At 31.7% G+C, this 20,452-nt stretch overlaps 1 protein-coding gene and 2 pseudogenes across 2 annotated transcripts; 2 read left to right on the top strand and 1 right to left on the bottom strand.

The window, feature by feature from the left end:
* The first annotated feature begins 4,500 nt into the window (after positions 1–4,500).
* On the top strand, positions 4,501–5,481 carry LOC147934582 (uncharacterized; annotated as a pseudogene).
* A 4,258-nt stretch (positions 5,482–9,739) lies between these two features.
* LOC104724358 (large ribosomal subunit protein P2v pseudogene) lies at positions 9,740–10,305 on the top strand (annotated as a pseudogene). The gene has a single exon (XR_015572630.1). The product of XR_015572630.1 is annotated as a large ribosomal subunit protein P2v pseudogene (transcript).
* Positions 10,306–13,075: 2,770 nt separating this feature from the next.
* On the bottom strand, positions 13,076–15,386 carry LOC104724357 (serine/threonine-protein kinase D6PKL2-like). The gene is made up of 2 exons (XM_010442815.3): positions 14,529–15,386; positions 13,076–14,074 (listed from the first exon to the last, which is right to left on the bottom strand). The coding sequence occupies exons 1-2, from the start codon at positions 15,179–15,181 to the stop codon at positions 13,222–13,224; spliced, it is 1,506 nt and encodes a 501-aa protein (XP_010441117.1). The 5' UTR covers positions 15,182–15,386; the 3' UTR covers positions 13,076–13,221.
* Positions 15,387–20,452: the final 5,066 nt, after the last annotated feature.

The following is a 20,452-nucleotide window of genomic DNA, read 5'->3' as shown; positions in this document are numbered from 1 at the left end:
GGCTTTCGTGAAAACAAAAAAAGATGATGATGAAGAAGACGTATGAAGAAAGTGAGAGAGAAACTTTGTGAGTTAGAGATATATTTATAGAATTATTGATAACTAGCTAGGGTTAGAATCAATACGTTTTTTTTTTGTTATTTCACTCTCTCGCTTTTTAGTTCTGATTTCCATATCTTGGCATATATATTGCGTAATTAGCCGTTAAGGGTTAATAGAAAAAGGCAATATTTACTTATTTTTTTCACACTCTCTTTCTTCATTAATGAGAATCATATATAATTAAAAGGGAAAAATTGTCCATATTTCCTAATAACTTTACCTATTATATTATGATGATCCTGTAAACCGCTCTGACTTGATAATTAAATGACGTTAGAGAAGTTTACAACAAGTACTTAAAACAGGAATATAATTTTAAAATATGTAGAGAGAATTTGTTAAATGGTTTTTTCTATCAAATAAAAATAAACTGTTAAATGGTAAGAAACAAGTTTTTGTTAGGTGTAAAATGAAAGAAAAGTATGAAACTCTCTATAACCAAAGCACACAAAAAATTGGTGTGTGAATTTCTCTGCTTCCACTGAGTTGTACGAAGTTAGTGACAGACATAATCCTCAGCTCTAAGTTCAACCAGGTGAGTTCAACTTAATGATAACACCATATGCATGCTCACAAGGGATTCTTCTGATCTCCCACTTCCTAAAACTACAAGTTCTATAATTCAAACTCACACGGTAAGAACAACCATAGCTAGAAATATCTATTTTTTGCTTATGTACGTTAACCTTAACCTCTGCAGCATCTTAAAGTTCATTTGCAATATATTCTTCCACATATGATCTTCACAAACCCTTGTGATCATGAGATTTAGCATTAGCAATCATTTCTAACATAAACATCAATGGCTTATCTCTTTCTTTGACTATTCCGATATGGCTAAATGACAGATTTGTATCATCCATCATGTAATGTAAAAGCTGTTACTACCATCAATAAACTAAGATTGAAAAAAAATTACAACAATACACTCAACGAAGATAAGAGAATAGAGATAAAATAAATAACCATGTTGGCCTCGTCCTTTTTGCAGAGTACTCCTTCTTATCATTACATCTCGACTTGTTTTGGTCACATGGACGTATAAGTCAAACTTGCTTCGTAGTTGTTTCCTCCCTATAAACTCTTCAAGGAGACTTGTGGATTTACACTAAACTAGGAGTATAAAGAAAGCACACCAATCTATATATATAAAGTTAACTTTGCTCACTTCTCCTTCCTCCACATCAGCATCCACCTAATCAATTTTATTTTTTTTCGTATAAAAAAAATTATTTTTAATATTAATTCATTACATATATATTAATTATAATTAATAATAATAATAATTAAATAATAAACGAATTAATTAAAATTAAATAAATTTTAAAATAGTATAAACAATAATATAATTTTGTAGTAAATAATAAAAATAATAACTATCTAAAAATAAATTAAGTAAATTAAATGCAATAATATAATTTTGTAGTAAATAATAAAAATAATAACTATCCAAAAATAAATTAAGTAAATTAAATGAAAATTTTATAATAGTAAAAATAATACTATAAATTTGTTTTAGTAATAATGTTATTATTAAAATTATAACCAAGAAATGATTATATTCCAAAATTTAGAATGGATTAATGAGTTTTAGAATGGAAGTAAGATTTTAATGCATGGTGGAGTAAAAAAACAAGTTGTGTCATTGTATTTATAAAAATCTAAACATGAAAATAAAATTAAAGTGAAACATTAGTTTCTAAGAAACATATACCATAAAGATTTATTATTAAATTTTACTTATAAGAAAAAAAGATTAATTACTTAAATTAATTTAACTTAAAAGTTTTGATTCAAAACAAATACATTGTAAGGGGCACACTTTTTTTTGGAAAACTATGAAAATAAATTTTGAAAAAATAATCTATCTAAAAAAATAAAATCAATGGTGAGGAAATATAGAAAAAAATGATATGCAAGCCATTACAAAAAGTGGCATGTGATTTGTGTAGCATATCTCATACGGTATATTATTTGTAGCTACAATTTTATAACATGATATAAAACATATATAACAAATATAACATATATATATATATAAATATATTATCAAATACTTTTAACCCAAAATATTGGCAAAACCAACATATTTAAAGTACACTATTTTTTTTTTTCAGAAGAAGAAGTTGAGGTTGCATCACAAAATTAACATCTGCAAATAACATATGAAATTTTAGAAAAATATGTAGCTTGGATTAGTTTATAGATATTCATTGTGGGGTTTAAATGTTTCGTCATTTAAGCATTCTTGACTTAGTCTGAAATTCTATTAGGGTAGATGATGCATTTGGACAACCGCATTGTAGCGACATAGCAGTAAAACTGTTCATGAAACTTTGTATATTCAATGTAGGATATCGATATGTTTAAATAATCTCTATAGGTAAGTCATAATTAGGTTAAAGATCGACATTGACATTAGAACTTTTAAAATTATGTTTTCATGCGATATGAATATGGAATGAACTCTTTTAAAGATAAAATGTCAGAAGATTGTCAACAATATTATTGCGACACTAGACAATATATGTTATATAGATTAGTAAAATAAGTATGACATTTATATAGTTTTATCTTTTTATCTTCAAATTATATTCATATTCAATGATTCTTATTGATAAAAAATTTAACTAAAATCCCACTTAAGATCGCAAATAGATATAATAAAGAAATATTATCTTAAATATATATATATGTTGTATATCACTGAGTAAAGTAAGTTATATATATATATATATATTTATACTCAAAAGTTGGAATGATTATATTTGAGATCAATAATTTCTATTAATAAGAAATATTTTAAATTAAAATCCCGCGCATGCATAGGTACAAATTCTAGTTATATATATATATATATATATATATATTGCTATGAACATAACCGATTAAATTCTTGGTTTTCATTCCAAAAGAAAATATTATCATAGTCACTAGTCAGAGTTTGTTGGCTAACCTAAACCGGTTAAGAAAGAATGAACATATAAAACAAAAGTATCAATGCCAAATTGCAAAAAAAATGTCGAAATAAGAATCGAAGCAAGCATAATTATTACACTATTGATTCCAATTTTCTTATAGTGTACAATATAACACTATAATCATAGTCAGAGTTTGTTGGCTAACCTAAACCGGTTAAGAAAGAATGAACATATAAACCAAAAATAGCAATGCCAAACTGAAAAACATCGAAACTAGAATCAAAACAAACATAACTACTACACAATTGATTCCAATTTTGTTATAGTTGTTGTGAAAGTCAATAAAAGAGGCAACACAAAAACCTCTATATAACTTAAAATCATTCGTTCTTTATTATTTTCTATGAACCCATTATCACTATGCACATATAATAACTTAATTTTTTACCTCTGTATAAATGATCGAATTCGATCGCTGCAACATACGAATACAATTTACAAAACTTCAATTACAAAAAAAGTAGAATCTCTTTCTTGTCTCTCTTTTATTCATTATCCCGATCTTTCTACAGGTATAAATTTCTCTCTATTTATTTATTATATTCACCACAAAATCAAACACTTATTTATAACACGTTATCAGCACGATCACTCTATGGTGGGTTATAATTATATATTTCTAATATATATGTCATTATACTCTATATGTTATTCTATCGGCGGTATGTCGCCTCGTTAAAAAAAATATTTTTCAGTGGTTGTTCAAAACACCATTATTTATTTATTACTATAGTGGGAGGTATTCCGTCCCTATAAGTAATTATTGTAGTGGCTGCTTCACGCACCATAATAATGGACGGCTCAGCCGCCGATAATGTGGATGACTTCGTTACCATAATTTATTTACTGTTATCATATGGATGACTCTATCACCATAATATTGCCGTTAAATTATATTTACATTATGGTTAATATATAAGGAGGCTTAACCACCTGTATATTAACATATATCTGAAATTGCTAAATTTTAATTGATTGATCGTTCAATATATGATTTATTTTATGCTTAATACTTTTTACCAACGGTCACAAAGAAAAAAATTTCAAAAATATTACACTTTTCAAACGGCTATGAACAGTAATTTTTAATCTATAAATACACTCATATTTTCACTCTTTCATTCATCTAAAACCGCATCACCCCTCATAAAATTTTCTAAAGAAAGTTGTTTAAGTTTGCATTTTGGAAAATGATTAGCTTGTTTTTAATTATTTGTTTAATTGCAATTATCACTTGTATTTATGGTCTCTTCGTTGGAGAATTTACTCACGAAGAATTTACCATTAACATTGGTTTACTTTTCTATGCATTTGTGTTCTTTGTAATCGTTTGCATTATTAATATAAATGGTGCATTCTAAAATAAATAAAATTATATTACTAATAATATTTATTCGCTTTTGTGTTTAGATAACTAATGGCAAACATTGAGAAGCTTAAGCTTCCAGCTCTCAAACTTACTGGAGCAAACTACATAGCATGGACGACAGATGTGGAACTCTATTTAAAGTCGCAAGAATTGTAGGAGACCATAAAATTGGAAAATATGTCGCCTTCCAAAGATAAGGCCAAGACAATAATATTCCTGAGAAAACATCTCGATGAAAATGTGACGCATGACTATGCACACATAAAAGACCCAGCAGAGCTGTGGCAAGCTTTAAAAGCACGGTTTGACAACCAGAGAGAAATAACTCTCCCTCATGCATTAGAAGATTGGAAAAATTAGAGATTCCAGGACTTTGAAAAAGTGGAGGATTATAATTCCTCTATGCTGAGGATTGTATCACAATTAAAATATTGTGGTAAGCCAATTACCGAAGCTGAGATGCTCGAGAAGACTTACCTCACTTTTCATTAAGAACATCGAGTTCTCCAAGAGATGTATCGAAATTGCGGATACAAGAGATTTTCTGAGTTAATTGTGACTCTCATATTGGCAGAGAAAAATAATGAACTTCTCCTCAAAAACCACAACTCTCGTCCGACGGGAACAAAGGCATTTCTAGAAGTGAATGAAACGGATGTGAAAAACTCTGAGAGAGGAAATCAAACCTATTGAGGTCGTGGTCGTCGATTTAATCGCGGACGTGGAAGATCTTTTCACCCACAAAACAAGAGGTCTTATAAATGGGTTCGATCTGAACAAGGTCCTAAGGGAAAAGAATCCCAAGGAAGTAACGCACAGAAGCGTGAGAACATCTGTTATAGATGTGGATCGAAAGGGCATTGGGCCCATGTGTGTCGAACCCCCGAACATCTTTGCAAATTGTTCAAAGAGTCCCAAAAGGGAAAAGGGAAAGAAGTGAACCTCACAGAGCATTTTGAGGGTACATCGTACCTCGATGCATCTGACTTCGTGAACGAGTTCGAAGAGACCGCTCATGCGGATAACTGAAATGCTTGTAGTGAGACTAGTAGTCTCCAGTAATGCCATTATATAAATATTATGTATTTCAGTTGTTTTAAAATAATGTTGTTTTTTAAAATAAGATAATGTATAATCATTATATGTTTCTCTATAAATGAAATTTACTTATATTATTAACGTTTATGTTTATTACAGAAATGGATGATGATTCAAACAAAATAATTACAAGGAAAAATATCAAAGAAATTTGTATACCAGATAGTGGAACAACACACACTATTCTGAGACATAAGAGATTTTTCTCTGAGTTAAAACCAACAAAAGTTATTGTCAATACAATATCCAGTCCTACAGACTTGATTGAAGGAAGTGGCAAGGCTAACTTTGTATTGCCTAATGGAACAAAGTTTTCCATAAAGAATGCCTTATATTCTTCGAATTCTAAAACGAATTTGTTGAGTTTCGAAGACATATACCTTCAAGGATATGAAACTCAGTCTGCCACTGAGAATGGAAAGAAGTGTATGTATATGACTTCTAATAAATCTGGAAAAATGCATGTGTTGGAAAAATTTCCAGAACTTCCTTCTGGTTTGCATCATACTTATATAGATGCAATAGAATAGTATCTTGTGATCAAAAGAAATCCAGAAGATTTCACATTATGGCATGATCGTCTTGGTCACCCAGGCACTACAATGATGCGAAAAATTATAGAGAGCTCACATGGTCATTCACTGAAAATTAATGAGATATATCAGGGGAGTAAAATAACATGTGAAGCGTGTTCTCTTGGAAAATTGATCATAAGGCCATCGCCAACCAAAATTGATAAAGAATCACCAAAGTTCCTTGAACGAATTCAAGACGATATATGTGGACCGATACATCCACCATGTGGACCATTCCACTATTATATGGTGTTGATTGATGCATCGAGCAGATGGTCACATGTTTGTTTATTGTCATCTCGAAATTTGGCATTTGCGAGATTTCTAACTCAGATTATCAAATTAAGAGCTCAGTTATCTGATTATCCTATTAAGAGAGTTAGACTGGAAAACGCTGGTGAATTCACATCCCAAGCATTTAATGATTATTGCATGGTAACAGGAATTGAAGTTGAACATCTTGTAGCTCATGTTCATACACAAAATGGTTTGGCGGAATCATTAATTAAACGTCTGCAATTGATTGCAAGACCATTGATCATGAGATCAAAACTTCCAATCTCTGTATGGGGACATGCCATCTTGCATGCAGAAACAAAGTGCATATCATAAGTATTCCCCTTTGCAGTTAGTATTTGGTCGAGAACCAAATATAGCCCATCTAAGGATACCTAGAACGACAGACTGGTGATGTCTTTACGGCACGTTTTGCCGATTGTCACTTTGATGAGAAAGTTTTCTCGGTCCTAGGGGGAGAAAATAAACAAGTAGGAAAAGATATCAAATGGTGTGTACCATCTTTGCTACACCTTGATCCTCCTACCAAGCAGTCTGAAATAGAAGTTCGACGAATCATGCATATGCAGAGTATTGCAAATCAACTTCCTGATGTATTTGCTGATACCAAAACGGTAACTAAATCATATATACCAGCTGCAAATGTTCCTGCTAGAATTGAAATACCACAAGAACGTGGAAAAGCAGATGATACACGAGAGTCTAAAACACGCTTGAAGCGTGATAGACCAGTTGGTTATAAGGATAAAAATCCTAGAAAACGAAAGGAAGCTGAAAAGCATGATATGCCAAAAATAGCAGAAAGCATTTTGGAAGAAACAAATCATGAGTCTAATTAAAGTATTGAGCATCATGAGCCTGAAGAAAATCATGAGATTTCTATCAACTATATTCATACTGGAAAGATATGGAATCCAAATAAAATCGATGATATTGATGACACTTTCTCTTACCTTGTTTCAAGGGAAATAGATGAGGAAAGTGAGGATCCAGAACCAAAGTCTGTATATGAATGTCAAAAGAGACATGATTGGACAAAATGGAAAGATGCAATACAAGTCGAACTTGGCTCGCTTAATAAACGAAATGTATTCGGACCTATTGTACTCACACCTGAAAATGTGAGACCAGTTGGATACAAGTGGGTATTTGTTAGAACTCACAAATGAGAAAAATGAAATTACGAGATATAAGGCTCGCCTTGTAGCTCAAGGATTTTCTCAAAGACCCGGGATTGATTATGAGAAAACATATTCCCCCATTATGGATGCAATAACGTTTAGATTTCTAATGAGTCTAGCAGCTGGCGAAAATCTAGAGATGCGTCTCATGGATGTCGTTACAACATACTTATATGGATCATTAGATATTGATATCTATATGAGAGTTCATGATGGATTTAATATGCCAGAAGCATTAAAAGCTAAATCCAAAGAGTTATGTGCAATAAAGTTGCAAAAATCATTATATGGGTTAAAGCAGTCTGGACGTATGTGGTATAATCGTCTCAGTGAGCATTTAACAAAAGAAGAATATGTGAATGATCCTATATGCCCATGTGTTTTCATCAAGAAAACAAACATCGGATTTGTGATAATCGCGGTATATGTTGATGATCTTAATATAATCAGAACTCAACATGAAATACAGAAAGCAACAAACTATTTGAAAGGGGAATTTGAGATGAAAGATCTCGGACAGACAAAGTTTTGTCTTGGTCTACAAATTGAGCATACTCAAAAGGGTATATTTGTGCATCAATCCACATACACTAAAAGAGTGTTAAAATGCTTTAATATGGATAAGGCAACTCCTCTTAGTACTCCAATGGTTGTTAGATCATTAAATGTTGAAAGTGACCTTTTTCGACCACCTGATGAAAATAAAGAGATACTTGGTCCTGAAGTACGGTATCTAAGTGCAATTGGAGCCCTTATGTATCTTGCAAATTGCACTCGACCTGATATTTCCTTTTCAATTAATCTTTTGGCTAGATTTAGTTCGTCCCCAACAGGAAGACATTGGAACGGGATTAAACATGTCTTTCGTTATCTTCAAGGGACTATTGATTTAGGATTATTTTATCCTAACAATTTAAATGGTAAAATGATTGGTTTTGTAGATGCAGGATATCTATCAGATCCACACAAAGCTCGTTCACAAACAGGATACGTGTTCACGATTGGAGGTACTGCTATATCATGGCGTTCTCAAAAGCAGACACTCGTAGCTACTTCTTCGAATCATGCTGAAATTATCGCACTTCATAAAGCAAGTAGAGAATGTGTGTGGCTAAGATCGATAAGTCGACACATTAAATCAAGTAGCGGAATTCATCAGAATACAGAGCCAACTATCTTATATGAAGACAATGCTGCATGTGTTGCTCAAACAAAGGAAGGGTATATCAAAAGTGATAGAACCAAACATATCCCTCCAAAGTTCTTTTCATACACCCAAGAACTCGTGAAGATTAAAGACATTGAAGTAAGATATGTTCGATCATCCGAGAATTCTACAGATCTCTTCACAAAGTCATTACCCACGACTATGTTCAGGAAACATGTCCATAACATTGGAATGCATCGTCAACAAGACTTGTAAGATGAGATCCTGATCAGTCGAGGGGGAGCTTGCGAGGTTGTACTCTTTTTACCTTACTAAGGTTTTTCCTATTGGGTTTTCCTAGAAAGGTTTTTAACGAGGCAACAAAAGATATTACGCAAGGGACATAGTGACATTGGTCTTCAAGGGGGAGTGTTGTGAAAGTCAATAAAAGAGGCAACACAAAAACCTCATGGTTAAAATCATTCGTAGTTTATTATTTTCTGTGGAGCCCATCGTCATTATGCATACATAGTAACTTACTTTTTTACCTTTATATAAACGATCGAATTCGATCGTTGTAACATACGAATACAATTTACAAAACTTCAATTATAGAAGAAGTAGAATCTCTCTCTTGTCTCTCTTTTATTCAATATCTTTTATTCAATATCCTGATCCTTCTGCGGATATAAATTTCTCTCTATTTATTTATTATATTCACCACAGAATTAAACACTTATTTATAACAATAATGTATATAACCTGAACGGCTATAACCACCAATTATTCTTATAGCGTAACCTTAATCGAACAAACCATAAAATCTCATAGGACTGCGGAATAGTATACATGGGCTAGTTTTTATCATATAACAGGCCCATTAACAAATTTAGAAAGGTTTCGTGTAGCCCACGTGACTTTTTCTTTGGTACGTGCACAAAAACCCTAATCTCCCCTTTAAATAGCCAATTTTTTACGAAAACCCTAACCGCAGTCGATTTGCTTCTTTCATTTTTTTTCAGGGGCAAAAAAAAGAGAGAGAGGAGACTATGAAGGTTATTGCGGCGTACCTCCTTGCCAAACTCGGCGGAAATGAGAATCCATCCGTCGCTGATCTGAAGAAGATCTTCGAATCTGTTGGTGCAGAGATCGACCAAGAGAAGATAGATCTGTTCTTCTCTCTTACCAAAGATCGCGATGTGACTGAGCTTATCGCTGTTGGACGAGAGAAGATGGCGGCTCTATCTTCCGGTGGTCCTGCCGTTGCGGTTGCTTCCGGAGGAGGCGGTGGTGCTGCTCCTGCTGCTGAGCCTGCTGCGGCTGAGAGTAAGAAGAAGGAAGAGGAGAAAGAGGAATCAGAAGACGACGGTGGAATGATGAGTCTCTTCGATTGATCGTAGCTTGTGATGATGGTAGAATGTTTCGATCTGCCGTATTATCTTATCGTGTTGTCTTTTTCTTAATTAGGGTTTCTGGATTTGTGTGGTTTCCATTGATTATTATCGTCTTTGGTTACTTGAGTTTGGTGCGAATAAACTATTTTTGTTTCTGATGAGATTGTTTTGCTCTTTTGAACGTTTATGCATTTTACAGTGGATGCCCTAGTCTAGATCTCAAAAATATTTTTTTCCATTGAGTTAGTATTCTATAAGGGTTTTGCAGTGTCCAATTTCTCCAACTTCTTTTTTATCATTCATTCTTTAAAATGTATATGTGCAGTGACTGATATGAGTTTACTTACGATCGAATTTTATATTGATTGTTGACATTTTTCATATAGAGTATGGATATTTCCTTTGTGTAGTGTGCGTTTAAACATTTTGTTTCTGATGTTCTTCAATCCAAATTCTACCTTTGAACATCTATGCTTATCACTAGAAGTCGTAATGAGTGACAATCATAAATCAAAGATCGCATTTTATTGAACAATGTCATTTTCCATGGGTTACTTGATGTTTTGACAGTGTGAAAGACTTGACTTTGTTAGAATGTATAAACTTCTCTTGTTGTTTCTTAGGTATGGATATGGTACCTCAATCCATTTTATTCTAGTGAACATACTCTAAAAACCTCCCATGTTTTATTGGATTGAATAGTAACATTTTCCATGTACTTGTGGACTTTGCTGGTGTTGAAGATTTAATTTTCTGTGAATAAAATGTCATAGGTTGTTTCTGAATTAAAATCTGATGTTCTTCACTCCAATTTCTTCATTCTTTCGACTAGAAATCAAATCCGTGATCAAATTTTGTTTTATATCATGACCTTTTTCCATTGTTTATCTAGGTGTGGTACATTCTGAAAGTTTTTGGCACTGTTTGTTTCTAATGTTTCTCAATCGGTCAAATCCAGTTTATTCCTTTGAATATCCCATACTCTTTCTACAAAATCTTTGATCGAATAATTGCATTTTCAGTTGAAATATATGATTCCTTTCTTGTATAAGCCAATCTAAAGTAAAAAACTCTTCTTTCATCATGAGCCACCATAGCAAAAAAAAAAAAAAAGGTGATTACAAGTCATTGTCATTTAGGTATTGTCTCATCTCAGTTTTCTTTTCAGAAATTTTATATTCTCTCGGAAAAAAGTTTTTAGCATGAGAGAAGAGAAACATTCTGGAGAAAAAAACCGACGTGTCGTCGCCAGAAAGTTTCATACCCAATTTATTGTTCACCCTTAGTATTCTATAAAATTACATGAAATTACCACTGCTATATATATATATATTGTCAACTGCCACTACTATTCAGTTATTTATATACATAATATGTTGCTCCTATAAATTTTAAAATTGGTAAATATTATTCAAAAATTGATAAATATTATCTCCTACATATTTTTAAATTAAATTAATTTCACTATGTATTGTAATATAATAATATAATTATATTATGAGATGTAAAAAATATATATTTAAAAGTATATCTTCATAAACACTATAACTATAAAGGGGATGTTATCTTTCTAATAATTTTATAAAGCTCTGATGGTGAAAGAATCGAAGATTATTTGAAACTGGCTCAATGTTTATTCTTTTGCTAAAAACAATAACTATATTTACCCAAAAAAACATATGATCACCAATTAAAATGACATGAATATATACTTTAATTTGGATAACTATGTAGTTAAACATTATATATAAATATGTAGTTATAGTGTTTTTACAGAAATCTTAAAATTTAGAAAACCCACTCAAGTAAAAATGAAAACAAGTAATAATATTATACCAATAGCTGAGATATATAGGGATCTAATGACCAATTAAAATTTATAAAATCCAGTGACATAATACCATAACTAAGACCAATTATATAAGAGATCTAATGACCAATTATAGTCTTTCCCCTCACGAACCAATTTTGTAATTTTTTTTCTCCAACAATTACATGCACATATATTACTTAAAAAAATTAATAATATCCAAATTAATAGAATTCTCCTTAATAAAATATCTTCTGGTATCTCCTATATAAAATACTCACGCTTTATATCCTATTTTATTATTTGCCCTTTTCTTACTATATTATTTATATTAAATTGTCATTAGTATAACTAAGGAATATTTCATTCAATAATTGAAAGAAATCTATACTATTAATTGGAAAATACACTTAAGGGTTAAAAAAAATCATATCAAATATCCATGTAGCCAAACTGACCCAATTTACATATTAAGAAAAAAAAAACAAGATTAAACAACAAATTTATTATATTTAAGGAAATCTTTCAAATTAGTTCCATAGTAATCAGGTTATGAGAATTTTGTGTTGGTATATTCATGTATGATAAAATACGGGATAAGAATTTTGGGAACAAGAATTCAAGCAGAACATATGCGGACATACTATTTACTCATATGAATTACGAGGAATGGGGTTTTTTCAGGTCAAAAAAATTTAAACGTTCCAATCAGACATAGACGGATTTGATCGCTTGACAATTATACCTTTTAAAAAATTACGCAAAAATAACTCCGCACGTAAGTGCGGGTCCGAACCTAGTAACTCTTATTAGAAAGAAAAAAAAAAAGTAATTTTGTGCGCACAATGAATTGCAAAAAAAGCTTTTAAAGCCAAACATACAAGAAAAAAGCTAAAAAGTTTGGTGTGGGGACTAACATATAAAGTCTATTCATCTGTAAGATAAAAGTTTTGCATTTTTTTAATTTCACTTTTCTCGATTACACAACACACAAAAAAATGAATCTTTTTTTTTTGGCTCCTGCAACAAAAGACTAAAAAGTTTATTGCTTTTTTCCTAAACCATTTTTCCCAAAATCTTTGTGTTTTTATGAACTGCTTGAACCTTTATGAACATAAGTAGATATCAACCAAACTATTAACCTAACCGCAAATGCAAAATTGTTGCTTAATACAGAGGAAAAAAAAAACGAAACAACCCGAAAAGGGGAAAAAAAATAATTTATGAAGAAGATGAATACATATACGACTACCAAACAAGTGTGTCATCAAAAGAACTCAAAGTCTAAATAAGGACCTGATGATGAATCTGATTGTTTTGAATGCTTGCCTTGTTGTTGAACTGATGATGACTTGAGGGTTTCGTTTAATACCGAAAGATCGATAGGTTTCGGTATCTCTGGTGGGGTTGTGCTTCTTATTAGTGCCCAGTTGACGTTAGCGAAGAAAGGATGTTGCTTTATCTCTGTAGCACCTTTCTTGAACCCTAGTCTCTTTTTGGGATCTTTAGTTAGCAAACCTCTGATCAAATCTTTAGCTGCAAAGCTTATAGATCCTTCTGGAAACTTAAGCGGTTGTCCAACTACATTGAATAGCGTTTCGCGGTTACCGTTTCCTTTAAACGGCGTTTTCCCGGTTAATAACTCGTAGAGGAATATACCAAAAGTCCACCAATCAACTGAACTTCCATGACCATCTCCTCTTATGATCTCTGGAGCTAAGTACTCATGCGTGCCCACGAATGACATAGACCGAGCATCCGTTGGTTCGGCTATTAGCATTGGGAATGAATCTGAACCGGCTTTTTCGGTTTTCGCCTTTCTTGGTTTGTTGTTGAGGAAACGAGGCTTGAAGCATGATGGTTGGATACATGCTACAGGTAGTTTGCATGATGGATCTATGCAAGGAGGTTGGATACAGTACGAAGCAATATGACAAGATGGTTGTGATGTTGATTGAATCAGTGTAGGACTCACGAAACTCTGCAATGAAAGATCGAAATCTGAAAGCATAATGTGACCATCTTCTCTCACCATTACGTTCTCTGGCTTTAAATCTCTGTACACTACACCCATCATATGAAGATACTCAAGTGCAAGAAGCACTTCAGAAGCGTAAAACCTGCAATATTCAAAAACATAAGAAACAGACAAAACAGAGGATCCATTAGAATGTGAAATGTTTTCAGATTCTTGAAAGCTGTACAGAACAATCAAATCAACTTGATTTTTAAACTCTCACACAACAAACACAAAGACATTACCAAGAAAAAGACAAAACAGAGGATCAAGGTATCAATGTTTTTTCAGATTCTTAAAGCAACACATATGGATAAAACCAATTTGATACTACTCTCACATCAACACAAAAGCATCGCCAATAAATAAGACAAAACAGAGGATCAATGTATAAATGTTTGCCAGATTCTTAAAGCTACCATAGAAGAATCAAAGCAATCTGACTTCACTCTCAGACAAAACCCCAACACATAACCATAGAAAGACAAAACAGAGGATCCACTAGAATGAAAGCAAGAAACTTTTGTTCAGACAAAAAGTGAAAACAAGAAATTAACCTTGCGGCTTGTTCGGAGAAATGTTTTCCGGGCTGTTTCTGCCGGAGAATATGAAGATCTCCGCCGCTACAAAACTCCATAAGAAGACAAGAAAACTTCTCAGTCTCGAAATGAGAGTAAAGAGTAGGCAAGAAAGGATGATCCAACAAACCCAAAATCTCTCTTTCAGTCTGAGCTCTAACAAGTTTCTTCCTACCAATCAGCATCCCTTTATCCATCACTTTCATGGCGAAGAAACATCCCATCTCTCTAAGCTCAGCTAAATACACACTCCCAATATCTCCACACCCCAGTTTCTTCAACAGCCTGAAATGCCCTAGACCCAGATCCTCGTTTTTACTACATTTCACACTCTGAATCGCGTCCCATCTGAGATCGTTCCCTTTATGCGGCTTCGAAGGAGCGAAGACCCTTTTGTAATCAGCCTCGTTTGCATCGAAAGATCGAGTCTTTTCGAGATTAGCTTCGCTGCTTACACTGTTACTGCTACAGAAACTTAAGCTGACACTGTTGTTAAGCCTAACGTCTTCAGACCCATTACTGCTTGTTTTGAAGCTCGCGGATCCAGAAACTGGACTTGCATTGGTAGTATTATTATTGCAACTGGAAGAACAGTGATGTAAAGATTCAAGATTTGGAGCTTTTCTACTCATAACTGAAGAAGAAGAAGAAGATCGACAAGTGAGAAGTGGAGAAGTGAGAGAAGTGAGATGTTTCCTTTAAAGAATCTATGGGTTTTGTGTTGTGTTGTTGATGGTCAAGGTTCTGTGATGTGACTCGAGGTGGTCAAAGAGAGAGAAAGAGATAGATTTTTTTTTTAAGACATTGAGATTGTGGAAAAAAAACAAAAAACAAAATGTGTTTTAATTTTTTATTTTAATTTATGAAGGAGAGATTTTCAAATTTTGAAACAGTGGTTTCATAAAACTCTGTGTGTGTGTGTGTGTGGAGGGTAAAATGGAGATTTACGTTTATTGTTAAATAGCAATTAATATTACTGTTAAAATCGATGAAGCTACTAGTGGATAATACTCGTATCGTGTGTCACGGTGAAGATTTTTATAAAATAATATAAAGTAGAAATGTGATGTTAAAATTACATTATCTAGACCAAATTAATCAAATGTTTCACAGAATTTTTTTTTCGTCATTATATATACAAAACGAAAGAAAACATACAGATAGAAACATACATAACACATTAACACTTAACCAACTAAATTTCTTTGCGTCATGAAGGATTTGAAACAACTTATGTTGGAAACACCAATTATTCTAAAACGTGAGAGGAGAGGCGTTGGAAATGAGAGACCATACTCAATGTTGTTTGTTGTTACAACATGATGTTTATCAAGAACAAATTTGGTGTTTCATTCTATATAAAATATTCAGTCTCTATCATTTTATTTGATATGTAAGGTTTTAACACAAATTAAGAAATTATTTATTTTTATTTTTAATCAAAAATAAAACATTATTTGTTAATACTTAAATACTATTTTAACCAATGAAAATTTGAAATTGTTAGAAATACAAAATATAAATAATTAATTAATTTTACATTGAAAATATAAAATATTGATACAATTATTTTGGGTTGAAAACATCATGTATATTATTATAACGAGGAAGTAACGTTAGCCCAACTTAAAGCACAATTACCAATTACTATTTTGAACCTTTATTTGTAGAATTTTGGCATTTGTTTATAAGTTTTTGTATTAATATGTCCCAAGGACATATATATATATATATATATATATATATATATATATATATACTCTCTCTAACCACTATCTCCATTGGAAAACTAATTTACATATTATACTTCTATATAAATTATGTCCAAAATTGTTTTTGTAAATGTATGAATCCGTCCATTTAGTAAGTTTTCATTAGAAGATATTGCATATTGGTAGGGATTTTTACACAAAATGCCATTTATTAGGCCAAATCTTTTTTTTTTTTGCTACTTGTCTCAATTATTTTCAGTTTTACTACTTTTGCTATTTTTAAATCTGAATTATTTCATAATTTGTTTTTGTGAAATACATGCTTCATAACAAAAACTATACCCTAAAAAAAATTATAACCTAAAAACTCAGACATCATGTGCAAACTTGTGTTCTTAGGTATAAAAAGTGGCATTTTTGAAAGTTTGGACAAATGGCAAAACTTATAAACACCCCTCAAATAAATCCCTATCTAGTAATTAACTCCATATTGGTATCATCATCTAATTATAAAAGAGGTTTTTGTTAGAGTATACATTTTTTTTTCGAGAATTTGTTATAAATATCCCTTTTATATACCAATTACAACAATTTAACCAATCATAGAAATTACTTCAGACTATAATTATCACACTCTCATATATGGATTAAAATTTTGCATAAAATCTTACAAAATATCTAATAAAACGAAAAGGGAAAATTTTGTAGAACATCTTATAAGAATTTGACATAGAATAATAATATATTGCCAAGAATTATATACAAATACAAACATTGCTATGAGTTTTCAATTACTATAGACATAGCTTTTTAGAAACCTATTCTTTAAAAGAAAATTCTGAACATATAAAGTGTAGGGAAGTTATATTTATCATTTTGAAAAAATCTTGGATAGTAGTTAGAACCTAATCTTCACATTAAAATTCTAACATATAAAAGTGTAGGAAAGTTACGGTTATCATTTTCTTAAAATATGGATAGTAGTTGGGTGAACCAATGTTTAGAATACTTAAATGTCTTCCAACAAACATTCAATAAAAGTTAAGTAAAAGTACGTACAAGCACCAATAAAATTATAAAAACATCTGATTAAAAAACAATGGACTAATTTAGAAACTTCTTCTCGTGGAAAGAGTAAGAAGTTTTTTTAAAAACTAAAGTTGGCAAAAAAAATAATACCAAAGTAAACTAAAAAAAAAGGAAATAAATAAAACCTTAACAGTCAAATCCAACGTGAAAAACAAAAAGCAAAGTGATTTTTTTTGTTAAATTAAAAATAAAGTAATTAGTACTCTCATAACTGATAACAAGAGAATTGAAGTCATGCAAATATACTAATCTACAATTGTCACTCAACTACCTCCAATAAGCAACGTTATAAATGTAAAATGTGGCTCAAGGCTAATGCATAAGAAATCACTAGTTTTTGACTGGATCCTCCAATTACTAACTTATAAGATTTATTTAGTATTATATTTTTTTTTTGGACTGGATCCTCTGAAAGATTTACCAAAGATGCGAGAATCAATCATAAAATTTCAACACATACATTGCCGGGATAAGTACTTTCAATGGAATTATTAACCCTCCTGGAGGCTTGGACAATGGTGTCGCAAGGTTTCGTTACCATCCTACGTTCCAATGCTTTTTTATCTTCTCTAAGGTGATATTTGCTATTACGACATTTAATTTTACCTTTCTAAGCAAAGAGACGCCTCTAGATGCTACTCTTAAGGCCAAAAAAAAATTCTAGAGAGACAAGTATTGGTAAGTTCCATTTTTCTTTGGTTGGGATCCGCCTTCTTGTTAGCCACCATCACTAGGAATTGAACCTGCCATCGGATTCATGGGTTCTATAAGTGTTATATCTTTCTATATTAAATTTAAAATTAATATTATTTATATGTGTACATTTTATTAACATTAATTTAGTTTTTAAAACTAACTTTTGCTCATACTTTGTTCCTATGTTTATGATGTCGTACATACATTATCTTAAGTTATATATTGTATTAGAAAACCAAATTAGTAATTTTCATATTGCTAATAATATATAGACTAAAACATTTTAATAGAATCAAAACACACTTCAGTCTATAACTAATTCTTCCAGTAAAACAAGCCAATCACACAACAAACATTAGACTCTTAAAAGCGAACGAGAGATGATCTCGACCTTTTTGGAATCATTGTAGAGTTAGTAATTTAGTAGTAGTAGAACCAACCTATGATTCAAGTATACAATACTTGTACATACCACAAGAGCTAGCTTGTAAGTTTCAATCTCCAATGTTGTTGATTCTTTCCTTTTTCCACATAAATAAATTTAGATTTTGCAACTTTTTTTTTCTTCTTCAATTAGCTTTTGTAACTAAGAAAGGGAAATATATAATGTGTTCTCTCAAACGATTTTTTTTTAATTTATTTTTTTAATTAAGATTTTATGCAAACAAAAATGAATAAAAAAGGAAAACTTAAAACGAAACTATGGGCCTATTATACTCTTTAAGCCCGTCAAAATTGAGCCCAATTCATTTCAACTTTGTAACGGTTACTAAAATTTAGAGTTCTGTCTTGTATAAGAAGAGATTACGATTTAACCCTTTCGGTGGAGATTCTCACAATTGCAACTCTCTTCCGACGCTCTCGTTTCGTTCGCTTTCGCTGGAGCGATAACGAAGATCTTCGTCGTCTTTGCAAGGTTTCGTTTCTTTTTTCTTTTCACGATGAATTTATTTAGGGTTCTTGATTACGCATAACCAAATTCCAGTTTTTGTGTTTCGGTTTTGGGGTTTGGTAGTTTTGAATTTGTATTTTTTTCTTAGAACCGAACCCTTTTTTCAAAATCAAAACTTTGATTTTGCATTCTCGTCAAGCAAAATCCAAAAAGCCCTCTTTTTTCGTTGTGCTATTCATCTTAGGGTTTATGATTATTTTGTTTCCGAAAATTAAAAATCCCTCTTTTGAATTCGTGTTTTCTGTTTTTATTTGGGGATTTTTACATTCGTGATTTTAAACTCGAAACCTTTTCTTGCAAGTTTCGATTGATTTGTAAGAAAGAAAGAAATAACTACTCTTTTGGTTTCATGTTTTCTCTTTTTCGAGGGACTTTTTGCTTCAGATTTTTTAGGTTTTCAAAAGTTGTGTGTTTCAATCTTATGGCTTTCAATTTTAAAACGTGTATCTCTTAAAAAGTTTCTTCGGTTTTAGTTTTGTTTAAAGTTTGATGTTTTCTTTAAACCCAAAAGAAAGGGACTACACATTATATGATTGTGTCTGTCGGGTTTCTAACTTGGGGAAATTGTCCGATATCACGTCCGTAAGTTAAAGAGCTTGTCAATCTCCTACTGTCTTGCTGGGGCTGGGACAGCTTGACAGAAACTTCAATACAATCTGCTAAGATCAGTCTTTCTTAAGACTTGAGAAAATTCAATTCTCTGCCTAAACTATATGGAGTACAAATTCAATATTCTGCAAATTGATGGAGAGTAAAAGTCTTTTAGTAAGGCTATTTTAATGGCTTTCTAAAGTGATTGGAAAAGGGAGTATTGTCCGACTGGTTTGTTTTAGCTGGGACAGCATGTTTAACATTCAATATTCTGTTACTATAGAGAAAACTTCAATCTCTGCTAAGATTAGTCTTTGTTAAGGCTTAGGACAATGATGTCCTGAGAAAATTCAGTATTTCTGCTAAGATTAGTCTTTATTAAGGCTTGGACAATGAATGATGTTCTGAGAAAATTCAATATCTCTGCTAAATTAGTCTTTGTTAAGGCTTGGACAATGATGTCCTGAGAAAATTCAACATTTCTGCTAAGATTAGTCTTTGTTAAGGCTTGGACAATGATGTCATGAGAAATTCAATTCTCTGTTTAAACTATATGGAGTACAATTCAATATTCTGCAAATTGATGGAGAGTAAAGGTTCTTTAATAAGGCTTGTTTAATGGCTTTCTAAACACAAGCTAGATGTGCTTGTAGCAGAGATTAGTGTCTCTTCTTTTGATCAGGTTAGTGTCTCTTACCTCGTCTAAAACAAGGTATGATTTTCATAATATATTCCCTTGATGGGTTTTGTACTTCCTTTATTGATTACATCTTTTACATAGTCTTTTATAACTGTTATGAGTGGTTAATTAATCTGTCTTTTTAGCTTCAGAAGACCAAGAACTGGAGTGTGTACATGATCTT

The sequence above is a fragment of the Camelina sativa genome, chromosome 11 (genome assembly GCF_030686135.1).
Source record: "Camelina sativa cultivar CO46 ecotype springtype chromosome 11, ASM3068613v1".
NCBI lineage: Eukaryota > Viridiplantae > Streptophyta > Magnoliopsida > Brassicales > Brassicaceae > Camelina > Camelina sativa.
Note: the sequence above shows the minus strand (reverse complement) of the source record. Positions and strands in the feature narration are given on the sequence as shown.